Raw genomic sequence first — 25,000 nt, 5'->3', positions numbered from 1 at the left:
GAGAGAAGGTCTTTGACAGATCAGTGCTGTGAGTTCTGTAGCTGTCTGTCAGCTCCTCCAGGGTCTGAACAAAGCACACAAAAGGGAAAGGTGAAGGAGCTCAAAGAATACAAACCACACATGTGGAGGAATAAAACACAAGCTGCTAATATGTGTGTGTGTGTGTGTGTGTACCTTGCAGCTGTGTTCGTACCGTCTCCTGGTCTCTCTGGCCTCTGACTGCTGGAGGAAGGCGTCCTCCCCCTGTCTCCCTGTCAAGAAGGGAAAAAAGATGAAAGAGTCGTGGACAAGACTGCGCTCGTCTTTCCTTTGGAGGCCAACAGTTGGGATTAGGACACGTGCAGTCCTGCAGAATCGATGCGAGGGCACGGCTACTCTGTGTGTGTGTGTGTGTGTGTGTGTGTGTGTGTCTGTGTGTGTGTGTGTGTGTGTGTGTGTGTGTGAGACTCACTTAGCTGCGTCTTCAGTTGGTCCACCTCTCTGCGCAGGTGCTCCAGCTCCTCTCGGCGGAGCTTTGAAGTGAAACTGAAGAAAAGAAAAGGAAGATAAAGCTGTCTCTTCTTTTTTCCTTTTCTTTTCAGACCTCACTTGCAGTGAATTGAAATCATTTTCATTTCAATCTTGAGCTGGACCTGTCATCAGTCACACCCCCCCCACCCCCTAATGCACCTTTCCTCCAGGTTGCCTGGCGACGTGGCTCTGGTGATGTGTCCCCGCAGACTGCTCAGCTCACGTCCGACCTCTCTCCTCCACTGATCCATCCTCCTCTCGGCTCCCGGACTCTGTCCCCTCCTGGGTTCTCTCTCCTTCTCCCTCAGCTCCTCACGCAGCCGCTGAACCTCCTCTGGAGAAGGAGAGAGGTTACTGCGAGGAAGGGAGTTTAGCTTCCTTGAGGACACATCGGAGTTCTTTTAGAAAAGTCGTGAATTATGAATGAGCGCTCCCTTGATGAGTGTGTTCTGCTTGGTTCCAGACGGTACCGAGGTGGGCCGTGAGCAGAGGAGATGAGTACTTCAGCACAGCGGTGACGCATCATTTGTACACATTAATATATAATTGGATATTTCATTATTTAAGTTACTACAAGGAACTTTCATTTTGTGTTGATTTTTGGCGGTCTCTGTGGAGGGAAGTGCTCGTGTTTCAGACCACCAGAGTCCCTTTAGAAAACCTGGTGTTTTACTGCAGCGGGGGTCTGACGGTCTACCCTGCTCGGTCCTGGTCCCGGTTCTCTCTGGTGCCTCCCTTCTCTCCAGCGGGTCCAGCAGTACAGCCTGAGGAGGAGACACAAGATCTCCTCCTCCTGGCCTGAGCGTCCCGACTCCTTTACTTATGTAGGTCACATAGAGGCATCAGTATTATATTGAGACATATTCATAACCAGTTAAAAGCTCCTCACAGTAACTTTAAGCTATTATTATTATAATTATTATAATTATTGTTATTATTATGATTATTATTATAATTCGTATTCTTATAATTATTCTTCTTATTATTATTATAATTATTATGATTATAATTATTATGATTCTTATTATAATTATGATTCTTATAATTCTTATTATGATTATTATAATTATTATTCTTATTATAATTATTATTCTTATTCTTATTATTATTATAATCAGTGGTATAAAAAGGTTGTTTATCGCAATCATTTCTGAAAATATGTAAATAATAATTTAAAAAACTATAATAGGAAGTGACACAAAAGTGTATGCTGACTGAAAAAGTTCTTATTACACCAACCAATTTTTTTACTTTATTTTGTAAAATCCTCAATAGATTTATACACTGAAAAGGAAAGACATTAAATAAATGTTTGTTTTATATACACAAAAGCCCTAAACAAAGACTCCTATCACACACTAGTCTTCATAACTCAGCTTTTGTATTTGTTAAATAAAAATATTTCATACAAACTAAAAATGGAGGCACGTTTCCTGTTGTGAGCCAAAATAAAAGTCCCCATCTGCTCCATTCAAACTTGTACAATCCAACTCAATAAGCATATAAGTCCCAGTAGAGGCAGAAATAACCTGCCAGTCCTCTTGATGAAGACATGTTCTGTTGTTTACTAACCAAGTCGACTAATTTATACGATAAAGAGGAACAAAAGCTAAACCGCTAAAACAAGAGGTGACATAGGAGCCGAGTTTTCTCTTAAAGCGACGGTTGGTCATGTTCAGGAACTAGTGAGAGAACACAAGATTTAAAAAAAATCATCCAACCAGAAGTCATCGAGGGACTGAGGTAATCAAACAGGAGGACATGTCCTGTTGTTCCATTGGACACACACACACACACACACACACACACACACACACACACACACACACACACACACACACACACACACACTCTGCTTTAACTGGGAATACGTTCAACAGACGACTAACAGGGCGACATCACGGCCTCGCTCTTCTGATCCGTTTCTTAGAAGCCTCTCTGGAGGTGAGGAGACACATTTGAATGATCCAAAAATAAAGAGGCGCAGGTTTCAAGACGAGTTTAAAATCAAATCATAAACTCATTCTGTGTCGGACTGAATTTAATTTGACTACAAACTCGCTTATCTGACTCAACTGCTGGATTGAATAACACAATATATGTTGGAAGCTACAGACTTACGTGTCAATAACGTGACATTATTTTCAATATGTGACCTGATCGCTGTGTGTGAGCTCAGGTGGGCAGCCATGGCGCAGCAGGTTACCTTGTAGTGTCTGGATGTGACACTGTTGAGACTGTCTCTCTCTCTCACCGTCGTGGAGCTTCTGTCTGAGCGACTCAATCGCCTCGAAAAAAACCCAAAAACAATCACTGTCAATATTAACGACACCATCGCACATTACCTGCTATTTGACTCCTGTGCAGGTAATTTGATCTCCCCCCCCCGCCCCCTCCCCCCTCCGGCTCGGTTAAACAAACATTCGTAACACCTGGCTCTGTATCTGGAGCTGGGACTGGACGGCGGCCAGGTCGGCCCACTGAACGGGAGGGCCGAGGGGTGAGGAGGGCTGTCGGAGGAGGAGGAGCGGGGCTCGCGGAGGGAGAGCGGGAGGACCCGGATCTGAATCAGGAATCCTCTCCCTCGCTGGAAACAAATCTGTGGGAAGGGAGGGGGGGAGGCACATAGGGGGAGGTTGCTCAATAAAAAAAAAAACTTCAACCACAATTAAACCAGATCAAACGACTGTGACTCCTATCTGCACTTTACTGTGAGGGTGGAAGTCACACACTCGCACACGAAAAAAAAAGGGTAATTTCCACTTTTTGAGCGATGGCTCTCAAAAGGTCACCCACCTTCTCCTCCTTTGGAGAATTTCCCCGGTGAGGTCAGTCTCTCCTGTGGACGCATTAAAAACAAACAAAAAACACACGTTCACACTGTAAGGAGTTTCCCAAACTCTCGCTCTCACTACGCATATTTCATCTCGATAAATAAATGACTCCTTTTAAAAGGGTCAGTGGGGCGTTACTGCCATCTACAGGTGGATCCAATCATGACAAGTTCACAACCGACGGCTCTCCTTTGTCCTTTACTCCTTTTATGTACCGTTAGACCACACACACACACACACACACACACACACACACACACACACACACACACACACACACACACACACTCTTTAAAAGAATTCATTTGAAACTACTCACCCTCATCTTTGCAACGCTGCCATCTGCTACTGACAGGATGGAGCTCAGCTGGTTGTCCCAGTTCATGTCGGAGTTGAACTAGAAAAGCAACGTTCACTGTTGATTCTTTATCCGCTGGTGTTTGTGTGGCGTTGCACCATCAAACACCAGCGTGGGCCGGCGATGCAGTAACTCTAGACGTGTTTCAGGGGCTGGTCGGTGAGGTAACAACCTGCTAAGAGATCTCTGACACTTTGTGGAGGTTTTAAATTACAGCACGTCTGGGTATTTGCACGTTTGTAGCCGAGGTGCTACAATCTATCTTCTCTGGGATCATCTAGTCTAGGTATATTGGGTATTCGTTCTGGATCTGGTCCAATGGGGTCTAGGTGGTTTTCTTTGCATTTTTGACAACTAGAATAAAAGTTTCACCAATCTGAAACTGTGTCTTAAAGAGTCTCTGGTTTCTCTGTGACAACGGAGACCAGATTTGACATGTCTAGGTCTTTAATCTGGATCTGGTCCAATGTGGTCTAGATGTGAAAAAAAAAAAGACTGGGTGAGTTCTCCTTTTCTTTTTCATTTTCACAACATTTTCACAAATGGCATGAAGGCGAAACGGAAGCTGAACTCGCCGTCGTTTCCAGTATCTCTTCAGCTTCAGTTAGTTAATAATAATAATAATAATAATAATAATAATAATAATGAGTTCAGTTCATTTCATTTAATATTATTCTATTTCATTGTATATATTGTGCATTTTATATTTTTACTCTGTTATTTCCCCCTAGCGGGATTAATAAAGTAACTATCTATCTATCTATCTATCTATCTATCTATCTATCTATCTATCTGTCTGTTCTATTTGTCTGTCTGTCTGTTCTATCGTCTGTCTGTCTGTTCTATTTGTCTGTCTGTCTGTTCTATTTGTCTGTCTGTTCTATTGTCTGTTCTATTGTCTGTCTGTCTGTTCTATTGTCTGTCTGCCTGTCTGTTCTATTGTCTGTCTGTCTGTTCTATTTGTCTGTCTGTTCTATTGTCTGTCTGTCTGTTCTATTGTCTGTCTGCCTGTCTGTTCTATTGTCTGTCTGTCTGTTCTATTGTCTGTGTGTTCTATTGTCTGTCTGCCTGTCTGTTCTATTGTCTGTTCTATTGTCTGTCTGTCTGTTCTATTGTCTGTCTGTCTGTTCTATTTGTCTGTCTGTCTGTTCTATTGTCTGTTTGTTCTATTTGTCTGTCTGTCTGTTCTATTGTCTGTCTGTTTGTTCTATTGTCTGTCTGTCTGTCTGTCTGTCTGTCTGTCTATCTATCTATCTATCTATGTGTCTGTCTGTCTGTCTGTGTTATTTGTCTGTCTGTCTCTCTGTCTATCTGTGTTATTTGTCTGTCTCTCTGTCTGTCTGTCAGACTTAAACTGGAAGAGATGCATGACCCCCCCCCCCCCCCCCCCCCTGCTCAAGGACACTTCGGCAGAGTAGCTGCTGGTTACATCGCAAAACACACAAACGAAACACATCAAGATAACGTAAAGGTGGAGCAGCGACCGTTACATAGCTAACGTTGTCGTAGGCTAATTTCAGTTAGCAGCAGCAACAGCAGCTTTACGGTTACTTTTCTTGACAGCGTTCATAACGTTACGTCGCTGTCTCGGTTGTCAAAGTAACGCTAATTATTGACCGTTTCCTCGACACTGAACGGTTCCTTCTATTGAATATATAACATGCAACCTGTTGCTGAAAACATAGTAAATATGTATGAAGAACGTTTATGTTAGCTGGCTAATCAGGCTACTCACAGAAAATCTTGCGACTCCACTTTTAAATCCAGGTGCCCATAACAGCGGCGACGTGATTGCGTGTGACGTGGCCGCGCGGGGTCTTCTGGGTATTGTAGTAGGACGTGACTACAGTCGTTACTCATCACCAAATAAATGAAGTGCGTCAGCAGAATTTCCCCAAAACACATAGTATTGTATGTTCTTATTGCAGTCGTTCGTTTTGTTGGAAGAAATTATTGTAAAAATGCGCAAGAGTCTAGATTTATTCCTGCTAACGATTAGCCAAAGAACACCATATCCCACAATCCAAAGCTTTGGGTTGACATGGGGGGAAAATGGCGGCTTCCACTGCCAATGCGGAAGGTATTACAGGACTGTTAAAAGACCATTTATCAAAAGTTGGATTTGAAGTCTACCCTCTGAAGGTATTGTGGCACTAATTTATCTCCACTGTGTAGCCTTGAAAGCAGGAAGGGCTTAAAAGTGTGACAAATATAATTCAATACATGCACCGACCTTCACGGTGCATCACTAACCTACACACACACACACACACACACACACACACACACACACACACACACACACACACACACACACAGCATGTACACTTTAATAGGAACACCTGTATAGTCTGATGCAATTCAATGCAACAGCTCCACCATAAATTCTACCTGGATGAAGTCTGCAATGTTCAGTTTTTGTTGGTGTTGTCGGGACTGTGTACATTTAATAACCTGTTTATTCTTGAGGTTGTAGTTTAATAAGAGGGGCATAATAATAGAAACACCTCTCAGTACAACACCACCACATACTATGTAGAAATTACACCTCTACAACTCTGCAAACAAACTCAAAATGAAAGGCATTATAAAAGCAGATTTAGAGTGTTCAGGTGTACCTAATAAAGTGGCTCTGCAGTTTGTTACTGCCTCTCCGCCCCACAGGTTGGCTGGTATAACTCTGTGCTGCCCCCCTCCCTGCGCCTGGCTCACCGTGACGACAGCCTGGCCGTGGTGGTGCTCAGCACTCCCGCCATGTTTGAACGAGCCTTCCTGCCCTTCCTGGAGGAGAGGGGCTGTCAGGGGCTGTCCGACCCCGTAGACCGGTGTGTCAAGCACTGCGTCTCCTCTGCTGTCTCCCAGGTAAGTGGTGCAGTAGCAGGCTAGAATTTTGTTTCCAATCCTTATTTCACAATTTTTCCGCAAGAATTCACAACAATAAGACGTTCAGACAGTATTTATTATCATGATCAGGGTTAGATGTGGCCTTTCCTCTCCCCGCCCTGCAGTGTTTCCCGGGACAGGAAGTGGACGTGAGGTACGACTACGAGCTGCTGCCCAGCAGGAAGCCGAAGTTTTTGGCGCAGACTGCGGCTCACGTGTCCGGAGCAGCTTTCTACTACCAGCAGTCTGACGTCAGAGACCAACCCTGGGCGGAAAAAGTAACGCCGTTTGTTTCATAAATTTGGAATATACATGTTTTGTAGTACAGTGTGCTTTCCAATCTCGTCTCTTCACCTCTGTTTTGTGCACCACCACCCCCCCCCCTTTCTCTGCCACCTACAGAAGATGTTCGGAGTGTGTGTGCACCCGAGGTTCGGGGGCTGGTTTGCCATCAGGGCCCTGTTGGTGTTCGGGGGTGTGACGGTGGGCTCTGAGACGCAGCAGCCTGTTCCTCCGGACTGCGTTCCCTCCAGAGAGGGCAGGATACAGCTGCTGGAGGCTTTCAACTTTCACTGGCAGGTACAGAACCTCAGCACCGTCAGCCAGAATAACCGGGACACACACATTAAATGGACACACACACACACACACACACACACACACACACACACACACACACACACACACACAGGTTAGATGGACACCAGGGGACAGCAAACTATCAAAGAATATATTTGATAAATCAAAGCTGATCAGAGACGTGTTGTTGTTGTTGTGTGTTTCGTCAGGACTGGAGCTACAGGGACGTCGTGCGTCCGGATCAGATCTACTCTCAGAAACAGAAGGACTACTTTTCCACTCCTCCTGCTCAGCGGCTCGCTCTGCTCAAGACGTGGGGCTTCGTGCCGAGAGACGGCGATCAACCCGACGCGACGTCGGACGCTCGGAGCCAGGCGGCCGGACACGGCTGAGGCACAGCTGCACACAGGCCTCCGCCGCTGAGCTGTGGTGGAAGAAGTACGAGGGAAACTTTTCAGGGACTTGCATTTGAACTTTTGCAGCTTTTTGGCCTCTTATATGATGAGTTTCATCATATGTTTACACTACATGTGTTCACACTGCTGAGGAAAGGCAGCTCCTCTCAAATGTATGATGCTTTATACATTACCGCTGCTGTTGTGGGTGTGTTAAAACCAATTATTTAGAAGAATGCGCTTTGTGTCCTTGTTGCTTGTGTCACACTGTAACACTCAAACTTGACTTTTTTTCTGTGTACATCGTATCATTTGACACAATATCAACACAGCCTGTATCACCACCAGACTGCCTTTAATTTGTGTCTTAATGTGCCGGTACTTGATCATGAAGAGAACAGACACTTTTTTTTTGTTCTGATTTTTATTCATTTCTAGAATATCTCTATTTGATTTTAGAGTGAAGCCATGAAAATAAACAATAACTACGAATAATAAAGAAATGTATCTGTGGATTGTTTTTCATGCACTGATACATTTTGAGATTTTCTTTTGCTTCAAAAAATATGTTTTCTTTCAGACTCGTGGAAATACATCAAAATACACGTACAATAGGTTTTTATTTTACCACTTTGTATATTTACATTCACCAAAAGTTACCATAAGATAATGCCTGATTTTTATTTTACTACACTTTAAAATTGGCTAACGCTAGCTAAGTTAGCTAACAAGAAGGCTAATTGTTTCCTTTGAGCCTTTGACGGTTGAGAATTCTAAACTCAGGTCCGCCATATTGTCTAATGTTACAGCCGTCTACTTCTTCGTCTTCTTCTTCTTCTTCTTCTTCTTCTTCTTCTTCTTCTTTGATTTAATAGATACAGTAGGTATCTCGTGTCTATCAGCCGCTCTGCAGTAGAAAACGTACAGTAGTGCAGCAGGTTCACGTCTACTGTTTCACCTCTAGATGTCGCTGTTCTCCAGGTAACGCAGTGGTGTTGTGCCGCTGCTGCTGCTGCTGCTGCTGCCTCTGAAGCGTCTGCAGATGTTCAGCGATCAATAAAGTCAATCCACCGACTGCAGACAACCTGCCTCAAATCGCAAAGTGCCTCCACCATCTACCCTCTGCAGCTGTTAATGCATCTTATATAACGGCTCTTTTGTGTTTTTCTTAAATTTAAGCAGCCTGTGCTCTCAGTGCTGCCCTCACCGTTTACTCTTTGCTTTTATCGTTTCAGACTTTTTGTCCCACTGAGATACCTCTTTATTGAACCCCCCCCCTCTCTCTCTTACTGCATCCCTCTCCTCACCCCCTTCTCCCTCCTCGTGCTACTCTGTCTATCTGTGTACTGAATCAGCATTTTAGAGCAGTATGCCGCAGGCCTGCAGAGAGAGGCAGACCATGGAGTTAATTATACTCCCTCAGATACTTGATCTCTCCCCTATCCCCCTCCTCTGTTGCTCCACCTCTCTCTCCCTCTCTCTCTCTCTCTTTCCTCCTCCTCTCTCTCTCTCTCTCTCTCTCTCTCTCTCTCTCTCTCTCTCTCTCTCTCTCTTTCAATGTGCATGCCTTGAAGTCAGTTAACTCTGCAGATAACTGCCACCACGAGCTCACAAGTCACAATGATTAAAAATCATTGTTAGTTCTTAATTTCCATTTAAGTTATGACGCATTTAAAGTTAAATCTCTAAGAAGCAGAATTATATAATTTAAGGACTGGGTTGCATTGAGGCGCCGTTTTTCCAGGTTGTTTACCACAGGGAATAGATTTGTCTCTAAACTAGACAACGAGAACTAAACAGGCACAGAGAACTTCGGGTTTCTTTCTTCCTCGCTGTCTCTCTTTGCGTCCTTTCCTCGCTCCTTTGATGCCTCTGGGAACGTGGAGGCATACTTTTCTGTCAGGGTTTCCAGGTCTCTGTTGTTTGTCCTCTGATGCCTCACCAGCTGTAACCCTGGGATACACTGATATCTAGAAGTGGAACATTTACGCTGCTGCGTGTCGGTGAAAGAAGCGATGAGACAGGAGCGAGGGGGGGGGGGGGGGGGGGGGGGGGGGGGGGGTGAAGGAAAGGAAGGGGGATGCTCCTGACGATCCGGCTCCCTGTTTCCCCCCCCCTTCGGTTTAACATCCTCATCTGTCTCCTCAGTGCAACACGAGTTCTGGCAGGCAGAGCTGCACTGCCGAGCTCTCCTGGCTCTGGTTCTTGCAGGACTGCAGAGGCACCTTGAATGTTGTGGGACACCGAGGGGTAACCGGCTACAAACCCCCCAAAAACTACAACTGTTTCCTCAAATATTCAGACTCTAATATTTTGTAGTTTTGGAAAACGCTGCATTGAGCAGTTAACTAGTCCACCGCTATACAAGCCTTTGCTGGTGGACTAGTTAAGTCCGGGACGAGAGGAGCTGGACGAAGTTGATGTTCATTTTATGATGTAAAGATGGCGGCCATATTATCGGGCCAGAGAGTTGTTTATCTTGCTGCTGTTTAAATTCCTTATGATGCAAATTTTTAAAAAATTTCACTACAGGAATGTACTGCTGTTTTTTTTTGTCATGTGTTTCGTTGTGCATCCCTGTGTTGCATAATAACAATAAATGATCCTTGAATCCCTTAAATCCAGTAAAAGCTGGTGTATGGGCTGTTGATCACGAAGAGAAAAAAAACGAGTTTAGAATCAGCATGTTGGGAGAAATGATGTTAACAGTCTTCTGGGTGCTGCTCACTAGAATGCAAAACAGCCAGTAATGAATGACATGTTTGTGCACGGCAAAAAAAAAATGATCGGGTGTTTTTTGGGCAGAGATGAAAAAGAAGAGAAAGAAATGAAAAAAAAAAGAAAAGAGAGAGAGAGAGATGAGTTGTGGATCAGTGAAGCGGTGTTATCCGCCCACAGACATCAGCTAACAAGAAGAGAGGGGAAAGGCCAGCAGCACACCAGCAACAGAGGAGGAACTGAGCGCTGAGTGGGGGGGGGGGGGGGGGAGGAAAAGTCCAGCATCCAGAGAATTTAGTCCAATTTAAACTATAATATCAACGTTGCTGTTTTAGCGTTGAGACATGGAAACACAGAGCTCTCTATGCAGAGATGGAGATCTGCGAGAAGAAAGGAAAGAGCTTAATTACGACTATATTTCCTGAACTTCCTCTCTCTGCTTACTCCGACAAAATACTCTTGTGTTTTCTCACAGAGCCTTCCTCTCTCTCTCTCTCTCTCTCTCTCTCTCTCTCTCTCTCTCTCTCTAAGCCACGCTGCCTCGGCGTGTGCGCGTTTCCAGAGGTTTTAATTCTTTTTTTTTTCTTTTTTTTTTTTTTATGAAACCGCCTCCTTATCAGTTTTGTGGATTAGCATAATTAACCAGCCCTCTGCCTCGAGAATTCCCCCCGCAGCCAATCGGTGAGTTGGCTCATGGTTGCGGAGGCCAATGGGGAGGCCGATGGGACGGGAGTGCGAGTGGTCAGCCGAGGACAGACGGGTAGAGGACTATTAAGTCTCAACCAGGCGATGGAACTAGATATCACACCTGTATCCATTTGAAGGAGAAAAAAAACCCATCAAATCTATTGAAATACGGCAAAAAGTCACTCACTCATCCATCTGTCTGACGCAAACATGCATTGACCGTGCACAGCTTATTCAGTCAGACGGACACAAAGGCCGCGTGCAAACAGAAGACCCTCATTCTCCGGGATTAGCTCGCCGCTAATGTGCAGCATGCGATGACATGTTGGCGTGTTGTTCATGGGGTGGAAAGCGCTGGGAGCCACCTCCCCAGCCAAAGGGACGTCCACGGGTTTATGTAATACGACTCCTCGCTGGCATACTTCAAATGTTGCGATCGTTTCTCCATGTCGATGAAGTAGAAAGTTTGTATGTGGCCTCAGCTGGTGAATGAAAACATGGGCGGAATGATGAGACAATGGGCCCCTGGGCACGGACATAAAAAAGGCCCCACAGCCGCTTTATAGTTGTTTAGCCTCTTTTTGTTGTGTGTCTCTTTGGGTCATTTTATGTATCCCGGTGGTTTCTTTTTAGCTGTTTTGTATCTCTTTGTGGTTGTTTTGTATCTCTTTGTGGTTGTTTTGGTCTCTTTGAAGTCTTTTTCTGTCTCTTTGTAGTTTTCTCAGTGTCTTTGTAGTTGTTTTATGTCTCTTTGGACTCATTTTGAGGTGGTTTTGCACCTTTTCATAGTCTCTTTCTGGTCTCTATGCAGCTGTTTTGCATCTCTTTGTAGTATTTTGGTCTCTTTGCAGTCGTTTAGATCAACTCATTTTGGTATCTTTGCAGTTTTTTGTGTCTCATTGTAGTTCATTGAGTCTCTTTGTAGTTGTTGTAAGTCTCTTTGTAGTTGCATTGCGTCTCTTTGTTGTCGTTTTGGTATCTTTGAATTTTTTTCTGTGTCTCTTGTAGTACTTTTGAATCTTTTTGTAGTTGCTTTGTGTCTCAATGTGGTTGTTTTGCTCCTTTTTTTGTCTCTTTATGTCTCTTTGAATCTGCTCTCTTTGTAGTCATTTAGATCAAATCGTTTTGGTATCTTTGCAGTTGTTTGTGTCTCATTGTAGTTGATTGAGTCTCTTTGTAGTTGTTGCAAGTCTCTTTGTAGTTGCGTTGCGTCTCTTTGTAGTCGTTTTGGTATCTTTGCAGTCTTAGTATTTTTGAATCTTTTTGTAGTTGCTTTGTGTCTCAATGTGGTTGTTTTGCTCCTTTTTTTCATCTCTTTATGTCTCTTTGAATCTGCTCTCTTTGTAGTCGTTTTGTGTCTTTCTGTTCTCTCTCTTGTCTTTTGTAATATATTTCTTTGTGGTGATATTGAGTCCTGGTTGGTACTTATCTCGTTGAGCTACATTTAGTAGGTGAAGGCCCGTCAGGCCCCTGACATTTTCTGTCCCCAGGGCCTTCAGTAATCCATCCACGACTTAAAAGCATTACTCCCGTTGCTCTCAGGGGAACATCCACATACACCTGACTCCCCATCGTCTCCACTTTGAACCAACCATCAAAGAACGGTGTAACAGTCCGACAGGCGAGAAGGATTAGCCCGAGCTATGGTTCCCCGTTACATAATCCACCGTTTTGGATTAGCTTCATTCCCCTGAGAACGTCATGCATTTAACCCTTTGAAATGAAATAGACCAGCGTCAGCCTCTGTGTTCAGCTTCAGTCATGCTGTAAGGAAACGAGTTAAAGCGAGCCTACTGTACAAGTACTGTAGCTGTCGAGGGAAAATGAAATCGGACAATAAGAAATGATTTGTTCAATGTCGTGGTTTAGTATTTTAAGAGGCCTCAGAGTCGTTCATAAATATTATATGATAACTATTAGATTACATGACATATATATTTATATATTTTCTTATTAAAAAAAGTCAACTACTGACAAATTACTGACTGTGCCAGACTTTAGTCTACTTCACCGGGAGGATGAGTGGAGGGCAGCTCCGGGAGACAGTTAGCGGTTAGCTGGAGCAACTCCGATTCAGCCGGCCGGGAGGCTCACTATCGCCTCTCTGGATACAGGAGGAATTACAAGACAGTGCCGGGCCGGTGGCTAGCCGGTTAGCATCATCTCAGTAGCTATGTCTGCAACATAACGTCGGCACTGTAGCCTCTTCACATTCTGTCGATCATTTTAAATTCACCTTTAACAGGGAACTCCACAGCTTTTATACAGCTAGTAAATACATTTTGGCTTTCTCGCTCCTTCCTCTGCTTCTTACTGAAAGATTGCAATTAGCTCCATCCCTCGCGTGCCCCGTGGGCTGCTTGTGGTGAAAGCTCACATGGTGCTGTGAGCTGATTTATTAGCGGCTGTATGCATTAAGTATTACGTCACGGCTGCCGAGGAACTCTAAATCTGCCACTTATACGAGATTAGCTCCTTACTACTTTGGCTCTGCCAACGACGAACGTCATCCATCCACTTTCTGTTTTCCGCTCTTATTATACTCGTGATGGACGGCCGTCGTTGTGGGAAATGTTTGGTCTCTCGCCGATGTTTTTTGTCCTCCTGTGGCCTCTTACCTCCCTCTCTTGTTGTTGGCCTTCGTCTCTCTCCAGAGAGGCCGGTGTGTGTCGTGTTGTCGGGCTGTGGAGGAAAATAATGTTCACTCTCAGTTATCATTGATTAGTCTGTGGCACTCTGTGTGTGTGTGCGTGTGTGTGTGTGTGTGTGTGTGTGTGTGTGTGTGTGTGTGTGTGTGTGGGCTCCACCTCGACACGGTGATAGCATGGTTTATGATAGGCAGCAAGGCCATTTTTTGACAGTGTGGTTAATAGACTTAGTACACTTTTCCCACTCACCAAGTTAGGTTAAGGCAGACACTAAAGTCAAAAACACTGTATTCAAGCACTGGTTCATGTTGAGATTTTGGGCTGTTTTGGTCTTCACATGTGTCTATTTGGGTTTGTTTCAGAAAACTTGTAACACAAAACGTAATTGTCTTCATGTAATTAATTAAGTGGGGAAGTTAAACGGTGATATCTATTTATTTTTTTCACCTGTAGTGTCTTCAAAATCTCGTTTCATGTCATAATTGTAATTTTACGAATCGTCTCTTTAAAGGCTGTTTCCTCTAAACACGTTTTCGCTCAGACTCTGCCCCAGACACCCTCACTTCAGCAGCTCTTACATACAAACCTTCCAGGTTCAGTACCTCTCTATACTCTGAAGGTTTCTACAGAGGACTTTGTTCATAGATCATTCAGAGCCTGATTTATACAACATCCTAAACACGTGGAGAAAATGTCTTTTTTTTTTTATGGCTGTTGACAGTATTTTTAAATTTATGGAGCGATACAAAGAGATATCCAATATCCCCCCCTCTGTAAAAAACCTTTGACAGAATAAAACAAGAACTTTGTTCTGGAAATATATGCAAAATAGCACATAAGACAATGCCTCATTTGAATATTTAAATATAACATTTCAAAAAACATAATTGTCTTTATGGAATTCATCAACTGGGGAGGTTTCATGACGACACATGCATTTCTTTTTTTTACCCACCTGTACTGTCATCAAGAACAGACTTGTGTTTATTGAGTTTAGATGTGACATGAAGTGGAAGGAAACATCTCAGACATGATAAACCAAGAATGACTTGTTGGCCTAAAGCTTCCAGTGATGTGTGTGTGTGTGTGTGTGTGTGTGTGTGTGTGTGTGTGTGTGTGTGTGTGTGTGTGTGTGTGTGTTTATGTGCCTACCATCCACCCACACCATCATGCATCCCGTGGTTTTACACCGTAACATTATTGCACAGTGCCGCAGGCTTAGAAAACACTTAATGCAGTCCATAGGAACTTTGTATATGTGTCTCTATGCATGTTGATATATTTCTATGTAAATCATCTCCATCCTGAGAGCTGCGCTTCCTCCACAGTGTGTGTGCCTCCAGCTTTATTAAGTCCTTATTTTATGGTCAGAGCAAAGTATGTTATAAATCCCCTCTAAGTGAAGCGCTGCTCCGGCTCATTGCCTAACTTTATAGGGGACATCTAATGAAAAGCATTTGGGGATCTGGAGTGCCTAAACTAACCAACAAACAATAAATAAAAAAAACATTTATTTTGTGGGCTACCAAAAGATCAGAGAACATATAATTCAACAAGCCAATCCGATTTGGCTTCCCCTTCATATTTCACACGCAGACTCATTTCAATATTCCGCCACTAATCCGAGTATTTCCAGCCACTGCTTCAAAAACTACTTTTGCAAAGATCCGACCTTGTTTTTCCTCACTAGCCAATCAGAGCAGACCGGGCTTTTTTCAGGAAGGGCCTCTTAAAGAGACAGGCGCTAAAAAAAAACGGAGCGTTTCAGACAGACGTTGGATACAGGTGCATTCACGCAGACAGTATAGAGGAAAATATTGTGTTTTTTGAACATTAAAGCATGTAAACATGTTCTGGTAGAAACCCCAAAATAGGATTATGAACCTGAAAATGAGCGCAGCACGTCCCCCTTTTAAAGTCAGACATCTGGCGTGGAGAGACTGGGGACAGGTGATTCACTCCGATTGGTAGTTTGGTGTCAGCCGAGCACCACTGAGTAAAACATCCCGTGTAATGGAGATGTCACAGGTCAAAGGCTCATTCAAGCCAAATGCTAAAATATTCACGGGCCGATGTGGAAATCCATCTGAGAACGCAAGAAAGAGGCCGCGGGTGTCGTCCGCCGTCCAGCATCGATAAGTGTAATGGGAGAACGGATGAATCCATTAGGCTCAGGCTGACCCGCTATGACGAGCAATTTAGTTTCAAACACAGCGAGGGCACCTGCGGGAGGGAGGAAATTAGCATTTTAAATAGGTACGATTATAGGCCAGGCCACTGTGTGTGTGTGTGTGTGTGTGTGTGTGTGTGTGTGTGTGTGTGTGTGTGTGTGTGTCTTTGTGTGTAACTACGCAGACGTTTCCTCTCTGTTCACTTACTTAAGAGTAACACATCTCCGTGTTTTTGCTATCTGAAATATTGACACAACATAATGCTCTCCTCCCACGCCTCGACGCACTTTTTTTTTTTTTTTTTTTTTTTATAAATAGAGTGCCGGTGCCGAACGCAGCTGGAGCGCACTTCTGAGAGCACTTGAATCTGACACAACACAAAGAAACCACTCTGCCCCTACTCCTACATTTAGCTGGCAGGCCTCGCAAAATAGTTACCGGTGCGAGCGTTTGAATTACAGATGGCTTTTGATATGATAGATGCAGCACATCGGCTCTGAAAGGAGACATGGACTTGTGCTGGAAAAACCACAGATGTAGTCAGTTTAGTCAGCGTCTCTATGTTAACAAGGTCCTTTTCTTGATAGGGACTTTGGATTGACGGATTGGTACGGACTGCAGTTCAAATGCAGTTTGAATGGTAAGAATCCATTCAGCCTCTGTGGAGATATCAACGGCAACAACAAAAAACATGAAATGAGAAGAAGACCTTCTTGCAAATTTGAAGGCTTCAAGGAGTGTAACATCAGTGGGCTGTAAGATGTTGGTGGGTGAGTTCCACCATTTTGACCCAGATAAATATACATTGAAGAGAACGTAAAAACCATTTGAAAGGTCTCTTAAATGAGTCACATTTAGAGGATGTTAAGTAGGGGTAGACCTTCAGGTTCCCCTCAGAATCAAGTGTATTAACTGACTTTTCATCTGTCGCCACCATCAGGTCAAAATTGGAATTTCTTCTATTTTGTTTTTCGTCTGCAGAGTTAGCTGTACTTTGTGTTTAGTGCTCATTAGCAAATTGTTAGCATGCTAACACGGTAAACTGAGATGGTTGAACGTTATATCTGTTGTGGTACGCGTCCACCTGAGCCTTCATTTCCACGCTTGCCATTAATTATCCATGTGTAAGTAGCCATGCAAGGCGTTCTGTTACTACAGAGTTGAGGTAGAAGCCCCGCCCATCCCGGTGTCCCCCATGGGACCTTATTCTGGAAGACGTGTGTACGGTAAACAGCGGCGAGAAGCAAACATTTGTTATTTTTTAACCCCGTTTGAATCGCTCGGGTAGATAGAGCGAAGGTTGAAAATCGTTGAATTTTCTTTTCAAGAGGGCAGCGAGGCTCTCTTCATTTTCCACAAGAAGTTGTGAAAGCTGTCTGATGTTCCAAAGAGTTCTTCCCTGCAAAACAAGAGGGGGTGTCATTTACACACACACACACACACACACACACACACACACACACACGCACACAGTTCTCATGTCAGATCGATAGCGAAGCATCTCGGTGAAAACGAGGGAGGCCCGTAGGAAACAAAGACTCGCATCACTTCTTCTCCTCTCCCTTTCTTCTCCATCTTTTATTCCACTCTCCCTCGTATTGATCCGAAAAAAGAAAGAAAAAAAAAGGAGAGGGCAGTTTTTAGCTGCAGCCTCCAGCGTGATATCGGATCTTTGTCTTTTTTTTTCAAGTTCATCAAGGCCTGCTCATGTCACAACTTGATGTCAGGCGTAGTTGTTACTTTACCTGGCGTTGCCCCAAAACACGAGCCGCACAGAGGCTCATTAGCTTCTCAGCTCATTTGAAGTCAAAGAACAGTGGGAGGTTTTTTCACGTGGTTTCTCCGGGTTGGGAGAGTGTGTTTCTCTCTTCGGAGGAGGTTGTTAAAGATAGGAAAGTACAAGATGGATAATAGCGAGAGACAGAGCAATCTGCTCTTTGTGGTCCCTTGAGAAGCAATAAAAATCACAGCCCAACTCATCAGCCCACCGCAGACGTGGACAGAGGAGGGGAAAAAAAAAACGGGGCTGGAGTTGCTGGTGTCCTCCTGAAGCCGGCAGTGAAAGAGGAAGCTTCGCATCGCGGCCGTTGCTTGCTTGTCTTGCGTATTTCTGCAGCAGACACATGCGTGCATATTCGAAGGCGTCGGCTGAACCCGCTCGTTTCTTTTGAGTGGGTTTTTTCCGGCTCGGCTGTAAATATTCAGCGTCTCCGGAGAGGAGGCAGACTGCACCTCTACCTGGGATGGGATCAAGAGGCCATCCATCACACACACACACACACACACACACACACACACACACACACACACACACACACAGCTACTACTACCAGCCTCGCAAACTGCTGCGCTTGCAGTTTAATGTGAGAATCTTATATTTGTGGTTTGACAACAAGAGTAAATGATATTTTTTTCCCCCTGAGGTTGAACAAGTGACCCTCGCTGGATGATTCTACGACAAAAACACGGACGACTTTCAGACATGGTGGAGATCTGTCAATCACTGTGTAGCCCCGCCCCTAAAGCATCCCCTGCTTTCTGGTCTGTTTGACTCTAAATGGACCATAATGTACTAAATGAACATCATGCTGTATTGAAGAAGACTTGAAACTAGAGATTGAGACCATAAACTCATGTTTACAATGTTTACTGAGGGAGTAAATCAAGAGAGAAGTACAGTCATTTTAGACTAGACTTCTATACAACCAGAGGAGTCGCCCCCTGATGGACACTAGAGAGAATGCAGGTTAAAGGCACTTCCACATTGGCTTCACTTTCCAGATACGGAGGTTGTCACCTGGTGTGGACCAACTCAAGTCTTCAAGGAAAATTTTGATATTTTGGAAGATAAGCTTATTCGCTTTCTTAGCCTTCTCAAAAGCGCATCTGGACTAAGCAGCTGGTTAGCTTAGCTTAGCTTAGCACAAAGACTGAAAACAGAAGGAAACAGTTAGCCTGCCTCTGTCTAAAGGTTAGAAGTGTAAAAACTACAACTTACCATTTAGGGTTACGTGCCGGACAATTTCTTTGCTGGAAGCTGACCCCTCACATGGACAGAGCCAGGCTAGTTATTTGTTGAATCCCCCATTTTCTGCCTTTATGCTAAGCTAAGCTAACCAGCTGTGTCAAACACCGGTCTCAGGATTGACAGTCCAGGGTTTGTTGGACCTTTCCACCACCCTTCGCTGCCACCATAAGTGTAAAAAGGACTTTTCCTCTACATCGGGACTCTTTCTCCTCACTTTCTCATACACTCGTGCAAATCAGACAGAAAATCCCGCACTTTGTATTCATGGAGAGACCGACTTATCGATGGCTTTCCACAGTATGTGTGTGTGTGTGTGTGTGTGTGTGTGTGTGTACTTCTCAAGCAAACTCACAGACTGTCAAAGCAGTACTCAGAAAATAGTTTATTATGTTGATTAATATTCCAGCTAATGTTTTAATTTGACACCTCAGTGCAGCGCCAGAATGAAAATGATGACACTTGACTTAAGAGAAACACAAAAATAAAAAGAGCAGAGAGAGGAGGAGAGCAGAGAGAGGAGGAGAGGAGAGGAGGAGAGGAGGAGAGGAAATAAAGGACGTGATGAGACCTCATTAAGGCTACGACGAAGCGAGCGTGCGCCGTGATCTACTCATCTTTTGTCTGTGTGTCTGTGTGTGTGTGTGTGTGTGTGTGTGTCTGTGGGTGTGTGTGTGTGTGTGTGTGTGTCAGTCACAGCAGATCTGGGAAGCCCCTGGGAGGGTTAAGTAGGGAAACAGCAGAGATTGAGGTGGGGAATTCTCATCAAAAAACGTCCAAATCAGGAAAGGTGTCGACAAGAGCCACCTTGCAAGGGGACAGAGGGGAGCAGAGGCGTCGGAGGTGTGTGTGTGTGTGTGTGTGTGTGTGTGTGTGTGTGTGTGTGTGTGTGTGTGTGTGTGATTCAGATAGAAGAAAGATGGTCAAATGTCTGACATGAGGGTGCAGTGATGGTGGACAAGAAAAGTAAAAACACAAAAACAGAAGAGGGTTCTTTTGGAGATTACAGAGGTTTGCTGTTTATACGTAGATGTGTGTCACGATGCGGGGGGGGGGGGAGGGGGGGGCTTCATCTCAGGGGTGAGGTCGTGTTGAGAAGGGTGAGGTGCTGGCGATGTGGTGGGGGGGGGGAGGGGGGTCCTTTGGGGGCGGTCCTGTGGTAATGAGCTGTTACTCTCAGAGGAAGACGAGCTCTATTACAGGAGCGCTGAGCTGCTATTCTGAGGTTTAATCTGAGGCTGGTTCACCTTCGGGTTCGCCGCTCAGCACAGATACTCGCTCGTCCTTTGACAGAAAGAAAGTGTCTTTGGGTAAGACAATCGGATCTAGAAAAACAAAAAAATCGTCCCTGTTGTGTGTCAGATGCCACACTTGAATGGAGGATGACAGTCACTGTGACACAGTTTTGTCTGCGTGAGATGTGATTTCTCCGTTTCCTTTCACATCGTTCCTCCGCTTCCTCCCGCTGCTGCTCTCTCGCTGGTCGTTGTTTGTGAAGCGTGGGGAATCCTGTTTTTTGGTAGGACTTCTCAATAATAACCTCTCAGGCGTGAACGCCGGTCCTTGCCGCGCGTTTCTCTGCAAGTTCAAAAGGTTCAGACCCCGGAGGGAGATTAGCTGTCAGGCGGCCCGGTCAGCAGGTCAGCGGGTCAGAAGGTCGAGGTCGGGAAGTCGAACGTCTGCTGGAGAAATTTGTCCGTCATTTTCAAGCGTTGTGTCTTTTCCCATCACGATTCACTTGTCGGTACATTCTGTGTTGGGACCGGGGAGGTGAAATGATTTGTATTTGGGTGTGATTCTATAAATATCTACTGGGATTTCTTTGTTCGTTCTTTAACCTCAGGCATCAAACATTCAAGGTAAAATTCCGTCTTTTAAAGGGGCATCCCCCTGACTTAACACATGAAGATCAGCTCTCCCGTTATAGGGAGCACTACTCCCTGTGCTGCTCTGGTGGGAGCTATGGGATGTCAAGAATAACCCTGATTGTGTCATCAGGGTTGTGTTTTTTTTTTTTACAGAAACTCTGCGTCACAAACTGGGACAAAACACATGCTGCCGAAAGATGCTATTGAATATCAGTAGAGTGTGGTGTTCTTTGTTTTTGATCATTCCTTCTTAAATATATCTCTTAGGAGTTCATGGAAGAGTAGAACTAAATTGCTGGAATATAATTTGAACACTAAATACTTTATGGTCTGTTTGACTCTAAATGGAGCATAATGTACTAAATGAACATCATGCTGTATTGAAGAAGACTGTAAACTAGAGATTGAGACCATAAACTCATGTTTACAATGTTTACTGAGGGAATAAATCAAGAGAGAAGTAGAGTCATTTTAGACTAGACTTCTATACAACCAGAGGAGTCGCCCCCTGGTGGACATTAGACAGAATGCAGCTTTAAGGCACTTCCACGTTGGTTTCACTTTTCAGAAGCAGAGGTTGCCTCCTGATTGTTTATAATTTTAGATGCTACGATAACAACGTTTTAAATGTTCTGATAAAGACTGTCTCTCAGACTACAATTTGAAGAACATGAGAAGGTGATTTTTGTTTTTCTGCAGCGATCATCTATTTAGCCGGTGTAGTGATTTTTTTTTTTGTGTCACCACTGCAGTGTGAATCGGTTGGATGAACTGCGTCAAAGAAATTTCGGATCAGGCCGAGACGGACAGCAACACTCTCAATTTTGGACAGGAAAATACAAATTAGAGGATTTGCTGTAAAACGATCTACATCATTTTTTACATTCTAACTGTATTCTAATTCTTGTTACTAGTGAAATGAGAGGAGCACATTTTGGCCCGTTGAAACGGTTCCTTGCCCTTGTTGTTGTGACCCGGTGACACACTGAGCTGTCAGGATCGATTGAGACTCCTGGGAGCTGGCAGCACAGAACCAGGACTGGCGTTTTGGCATCGACGTGCCGTGTCCGCTCCACCATCCCTCCTGAGAAAGCCCACAGCCAAAAGTGACGCACCGCTAGCCGAGTCGGGCTGCAGCACACTACTTTACATTTCCACAAAAACACGAATTTTTAAACCATCCACTATGGGCTGCCGTGTTGGACTTTTCTCACCTACCCTACACGGATAAACTCTCCTCCTGTGTGTCACTCTTTCTACCTCCCTCAGCTGTGTGTGTGTGTGTGTGTGTGTGTGTGTGTGTGTTTTAAATTCCCTCTCTCCACGTTAAGTGCCAAGTGAAGAAGGCTCCACTGCAGTAGCTGACCCATCCTGGCAGAGGTGAGGTTGAATAATAAACCCGCTGTTCCTGCCAAAAAAAAAAGAAGAGAGGAGATAAGGGAGGGAGGTTAAAGCGAAAGGAGAGCAGAAGACAAATAAGGAGAGAGAGAGAGAGAGAGAGAGAGAGAGAGAGAGAGAGAGAGAGAGAGAGAGAGAGAGAGAGAGAGAGAGGCAGAAAAATAATAGGAAGGGAAACAACGCCGGGGCCCACGGAGGAGGCGGAGAGAACTGAAGACGGGAATTAGAGCGGTTGTGGAGATAGAAAAAGACACTAATAGACAAGAGAGATGACGTGTGGGGTTGACAAGGTTTAAGTAAGGTCGCAGGTGCAGCAGCATTGTGTACCTCTCTTTTCTCTCCCTCCTTCCCCTCCCCTCCCCTCCATCCCATTTTGAGTGCCAGGGCGTTGGTGCAGAGGCTAAATCAATCACCTCTCCTGCCCTCCTTCCCCTCCACCCACACGCATTGTGCTGACGTAGTAGGTGCACTTTGTTTCACAATCACCGTACGGGGAGAGGATGATGGAACACGTGAAAAAAATAAAGACCCAAAGACGACGTCGGTTTAAACATCGTTTTAATGATAGTAAAAGATAGAATGTTACTTAATATAAGTTACCGCAGTTTTTAAATAGCCAGAACTGGCAGTCATACAGAAGTCAGTTCTGCGTGGATGTGTTCAATGTGTGTGTGTGTGTGTGTGTGTGTGTGTGTGTGTGTGTGTAGGAGCGTGTAAAGCCAAAGATGAGAGACTCGAAAAAGGAGAGCTACTGTAAGTCGGACAACCGAGATGAGAGGCCAGTGATTGTTACCAGGCTGTGTGTGTGTGTGTGTGTGTGTGTGTGTGTGTGTGGGGGTCCTATATATCAGAGTGCTGCAGGGATGACGTATTTTTGTCGACCAACCTGGAAGGAAGTTCGTTGCAGAAAATAAGCTCTGTGGCAAACAAACGTTTGTGACGCTTCCAAGTCGTTTGTTCAGCAGCAAGATCATCTTTGTCATTTTCGCCTCGTGAAATTTACCGCCAGAAGAGAAAAGCTAACATTAAGCTGCAATCGAACTACACCTCGGTCACATGACTTCATCGTCACCACCACCGCCACCACGCTAAAGGAGGACCAGCGATGACGTCATTTAGCCGCTTGTTAGCAACCGCCTTTCTTAAGGCACGTCAAAGCCTCGAAATAATCACGAGACGGTTACTTACTGGCGTATTTTATGTCGACGAATAAAACGTTTTTGAAGCTTATATCAGGCATCTAACCAAAAGCAGATTTTAATAAACCCGTTGACATGGAGACGAGGGAACCGGAAGTTTAAAAATGACTCATTTGCGGGTTTTAGAACTCATTCCTGCAGCGCTCTTTATAGGTTCAGAGACCCTCAGGTGTGTTGCTGCTCAGCGTGGTGTTTCTTTGTATATGTGTGTGTGTGTGTGTGTGTGTGTGTGTGTGTGTGTGTGTGTGTGTGTGTGTGTGTGTGTGTGTGTACAAGCTTCAAATGTATAGAAAGAGCCCTCTCGGTGACCGTTGAACCCTGCAAGTCACAATCGGGGGGGCATGCTGGAAAAGGCGTTTGCTGTCACTTTTCACACCTTTTTTTTATTTTATTTTTTATCAAAACCACCTCTGTCCACAGCGTAAAAGCATGAACAAGAACTAATACTAAGTTCTGGCTCATTTGCAGACATTGTTAGCTAATAAATATATAATTATATAAATACTGTCTTCTAGTTTTAATCATACTATGTTGACTTTTCTAGGATAGACATCTAGCCTGACAAATATTATTTTCTCCTTTTAGTACAGCTACCTACTGACGCAGTCCACTCGGCCTATACTAAAAGAAATGTCTCTTCTTCTATTGTAGGAGAACCAACGGTAAGAGAAAAGTCCAACTCGGGTGTTATTCTCACGACTGTGGCCGCTCGACAAGCTCCCGTTAACGTAGTAGATCGCCGTGCGTTTAGCTACACGAGCTACTTCCTGTGTTTCATTAGGATTAACAGATTCATGTAAAGTTCAAGTTCATTCGTAGAGCTTCTTACCTCGATATATATGTGTGGCCACAATTATGAGAATAACACCAGGAAAACACCAGAATTCCCCGTTAAGTCTCACAAATCCTTTCATGCGTGGACATCTACTGATTGTGTTGTCCTTTAGCCCAGTCGCCTGGAAAAAAATATTGACGTTGTCCGCTGTTGAAAGTGACGTAATATCATATAATAATAATATCATCAATATCATAAGGGATGGTTGGGTCAATCAAACACAGGACTTTCACCCAGGTCACCGTTGTTTGTGTCCCGTGTGAAACCAAAAGTAAATGTTGACTTTATGCTTGTTACGTAATGTTATGTTAGAAAGTCCGCAAAGGGCGGTTGTAATTTATTCACAACGGTTACGCTGTTGCGCTACGTTGTGGCGCTACGTTGTGGCGCTACGTTGTGGCGCTACGCTGTGGCGCTACGTCGTCGCGCTACGTCGTCGCGCTACGTCGCGCTACGTCGCGCTACGTCGTTGCGCTACGTCGTTGCGCTACGTCGTTGCGCTACGTCGTGGCGCTACGTCGTGGCGCTACGTCGTGGCGCTACGTCGTCACGTTACTATTTTACCACAAACCATGCTCCTTTTTCCAACCTTAACCAAGTCATTTTGTTGCCTAAATCTTGCCAATTGATTCACATCGTTAACCACGCGGCATTGTGCGTTTCGACACGCTGAATGTTTAGGTTTTTGCATCCGGTCTGAATCAGCGATGTCGCACAACGACCGACACGCAGAGCAAGTGACGTAGCAAAGTATCACAAGTTACATTTTCATTGTGCGGTTCTGAAAGCGTGATGCAAGGTTGATATGAAACATATTTACGTATCTGGGTTTTTTTTTTCAGACACATACAATGCCAACATTCTTTTCTGGCGACTGGGTCGTGTCATTCAT

At 44.5% G+C, this 25,000-nt stretch overlaps 2 protein-coding genes across 3 annotated transcripts in view; one reads left to right on the top strand and one right to left on the bottom strand.

Annotated features, from left to right (window-relative positions):
- Positions 1-5,486, bottom strand: part of LOC137866459 (general vesicular transport factor p115) — a 12,348-nt gene extending 6,862 nt beyond the window's left edge. The window contains exons 1-9 of one of the 2 annotated variants that reach the window (XM_068702388.1): positions 5,438-5,486; positions 3,664-3,741; positions 3,307-3,349; positions 2,943-3,109; positions 2,717-2,798; positions 670-844; positions 452-525; positions 175-251; positions 1-64 (exon numbers count right to left, since the gene is read on the bottom strand). The exon at positions 1-64 is cut by the window's left edge and continues 37 nt beyond it. In XM_068702388.1, coding sequence (XP_068558489.1) covers positions 1-64; positions 175-251; positions 452-525; positions 670-844; positions 2,717-2,798; positions 2,943-3,109; positions 3,307-3,349; positions 3,664-3,729 — 748 coding nt within the window. In that variant the 5' untranslated portion in view covers positions 3,730-3,741; positions 5,438-5,486. Of the gene's footprint in view, positions 65-174; positions 252-451; positions 526-669; positions 845-2,716; positions 2,799-2,942; positions 3,110-3,306; positions 3,350-3,663; positions 4,176-5,437 lie in introns of both variants that reach the window. The other variant, XM_068702389.1, reaches the window with a different exon arrangement.
- A 268-nt stretch (positions 5,487-5,754) lies between these two features.
- On the top strand, positions 5,755-8,056 carry mmachc (metabolism of cobalamin associated C). The gene is made up of 5 exons (XM_068702413.1): positions 5,755-5,844; positions 6,367-6,564; positions 6,711-6,863; positions 6,988-7,164; positions 7,374-8,056. The coding sequence occupies exons 1-5, from the start codon at positions 5,755-5,757 to the stop codon at positions 7,554-7,556; spliced, it is 801 nt and encodes a 266-aa protein (XP_068558514.1). The 3' UTR covers positions 7,557-8,056.
- Positions 8,057-25,000: the final 16,944 nt, after the last annotated feature.

The sequence above is a fragment of the Cebidichthys violaceus genome, unplaced genomic scaffold (genome assembly GCF_023349555.1).
Source record: "Cebidichthys violaceus isolate CVI_PGR_0920_01 unplaced genomic scaffold, fCebVio1.0.p SCAF_84, whole genome shotgun sequence".
NCBI classification, from domain to species: Eukaryota; Metazoa; Chordata; class Actinopteri; order Perciformes; family Stichaeidae; genus Cebidichthys; species Cebidichthys violaceus.
Note: the sequence above shows the minus strand (reverse complement) of the source record. Positions and strands in the feature narration are given on the sequence as shown.

Coding starts and splice junctions, on each gene's coding strand:
- mmachc (XM_068702413.1), top strand. CDS start 5,755: ATGGCGGCTTCCACTGCCAATGCGGAAGGTATTACAGGACTGTTAAAA. Junction 6,565..6,710: donor TCTCCTCTGCTGTCTCCCAG/GTAAGTGGTGCA, acceptor CCCGCCCTGCAG/TGTTTCCCGGGACAGGAAGT. Junction 6,864..6,987: donor ACCAACCCTGGGCGGAAAAA/GTAACGCCGTTT, acceptor TGCCACCTACAG/AAGATGTTCGGAGTGTGTGT.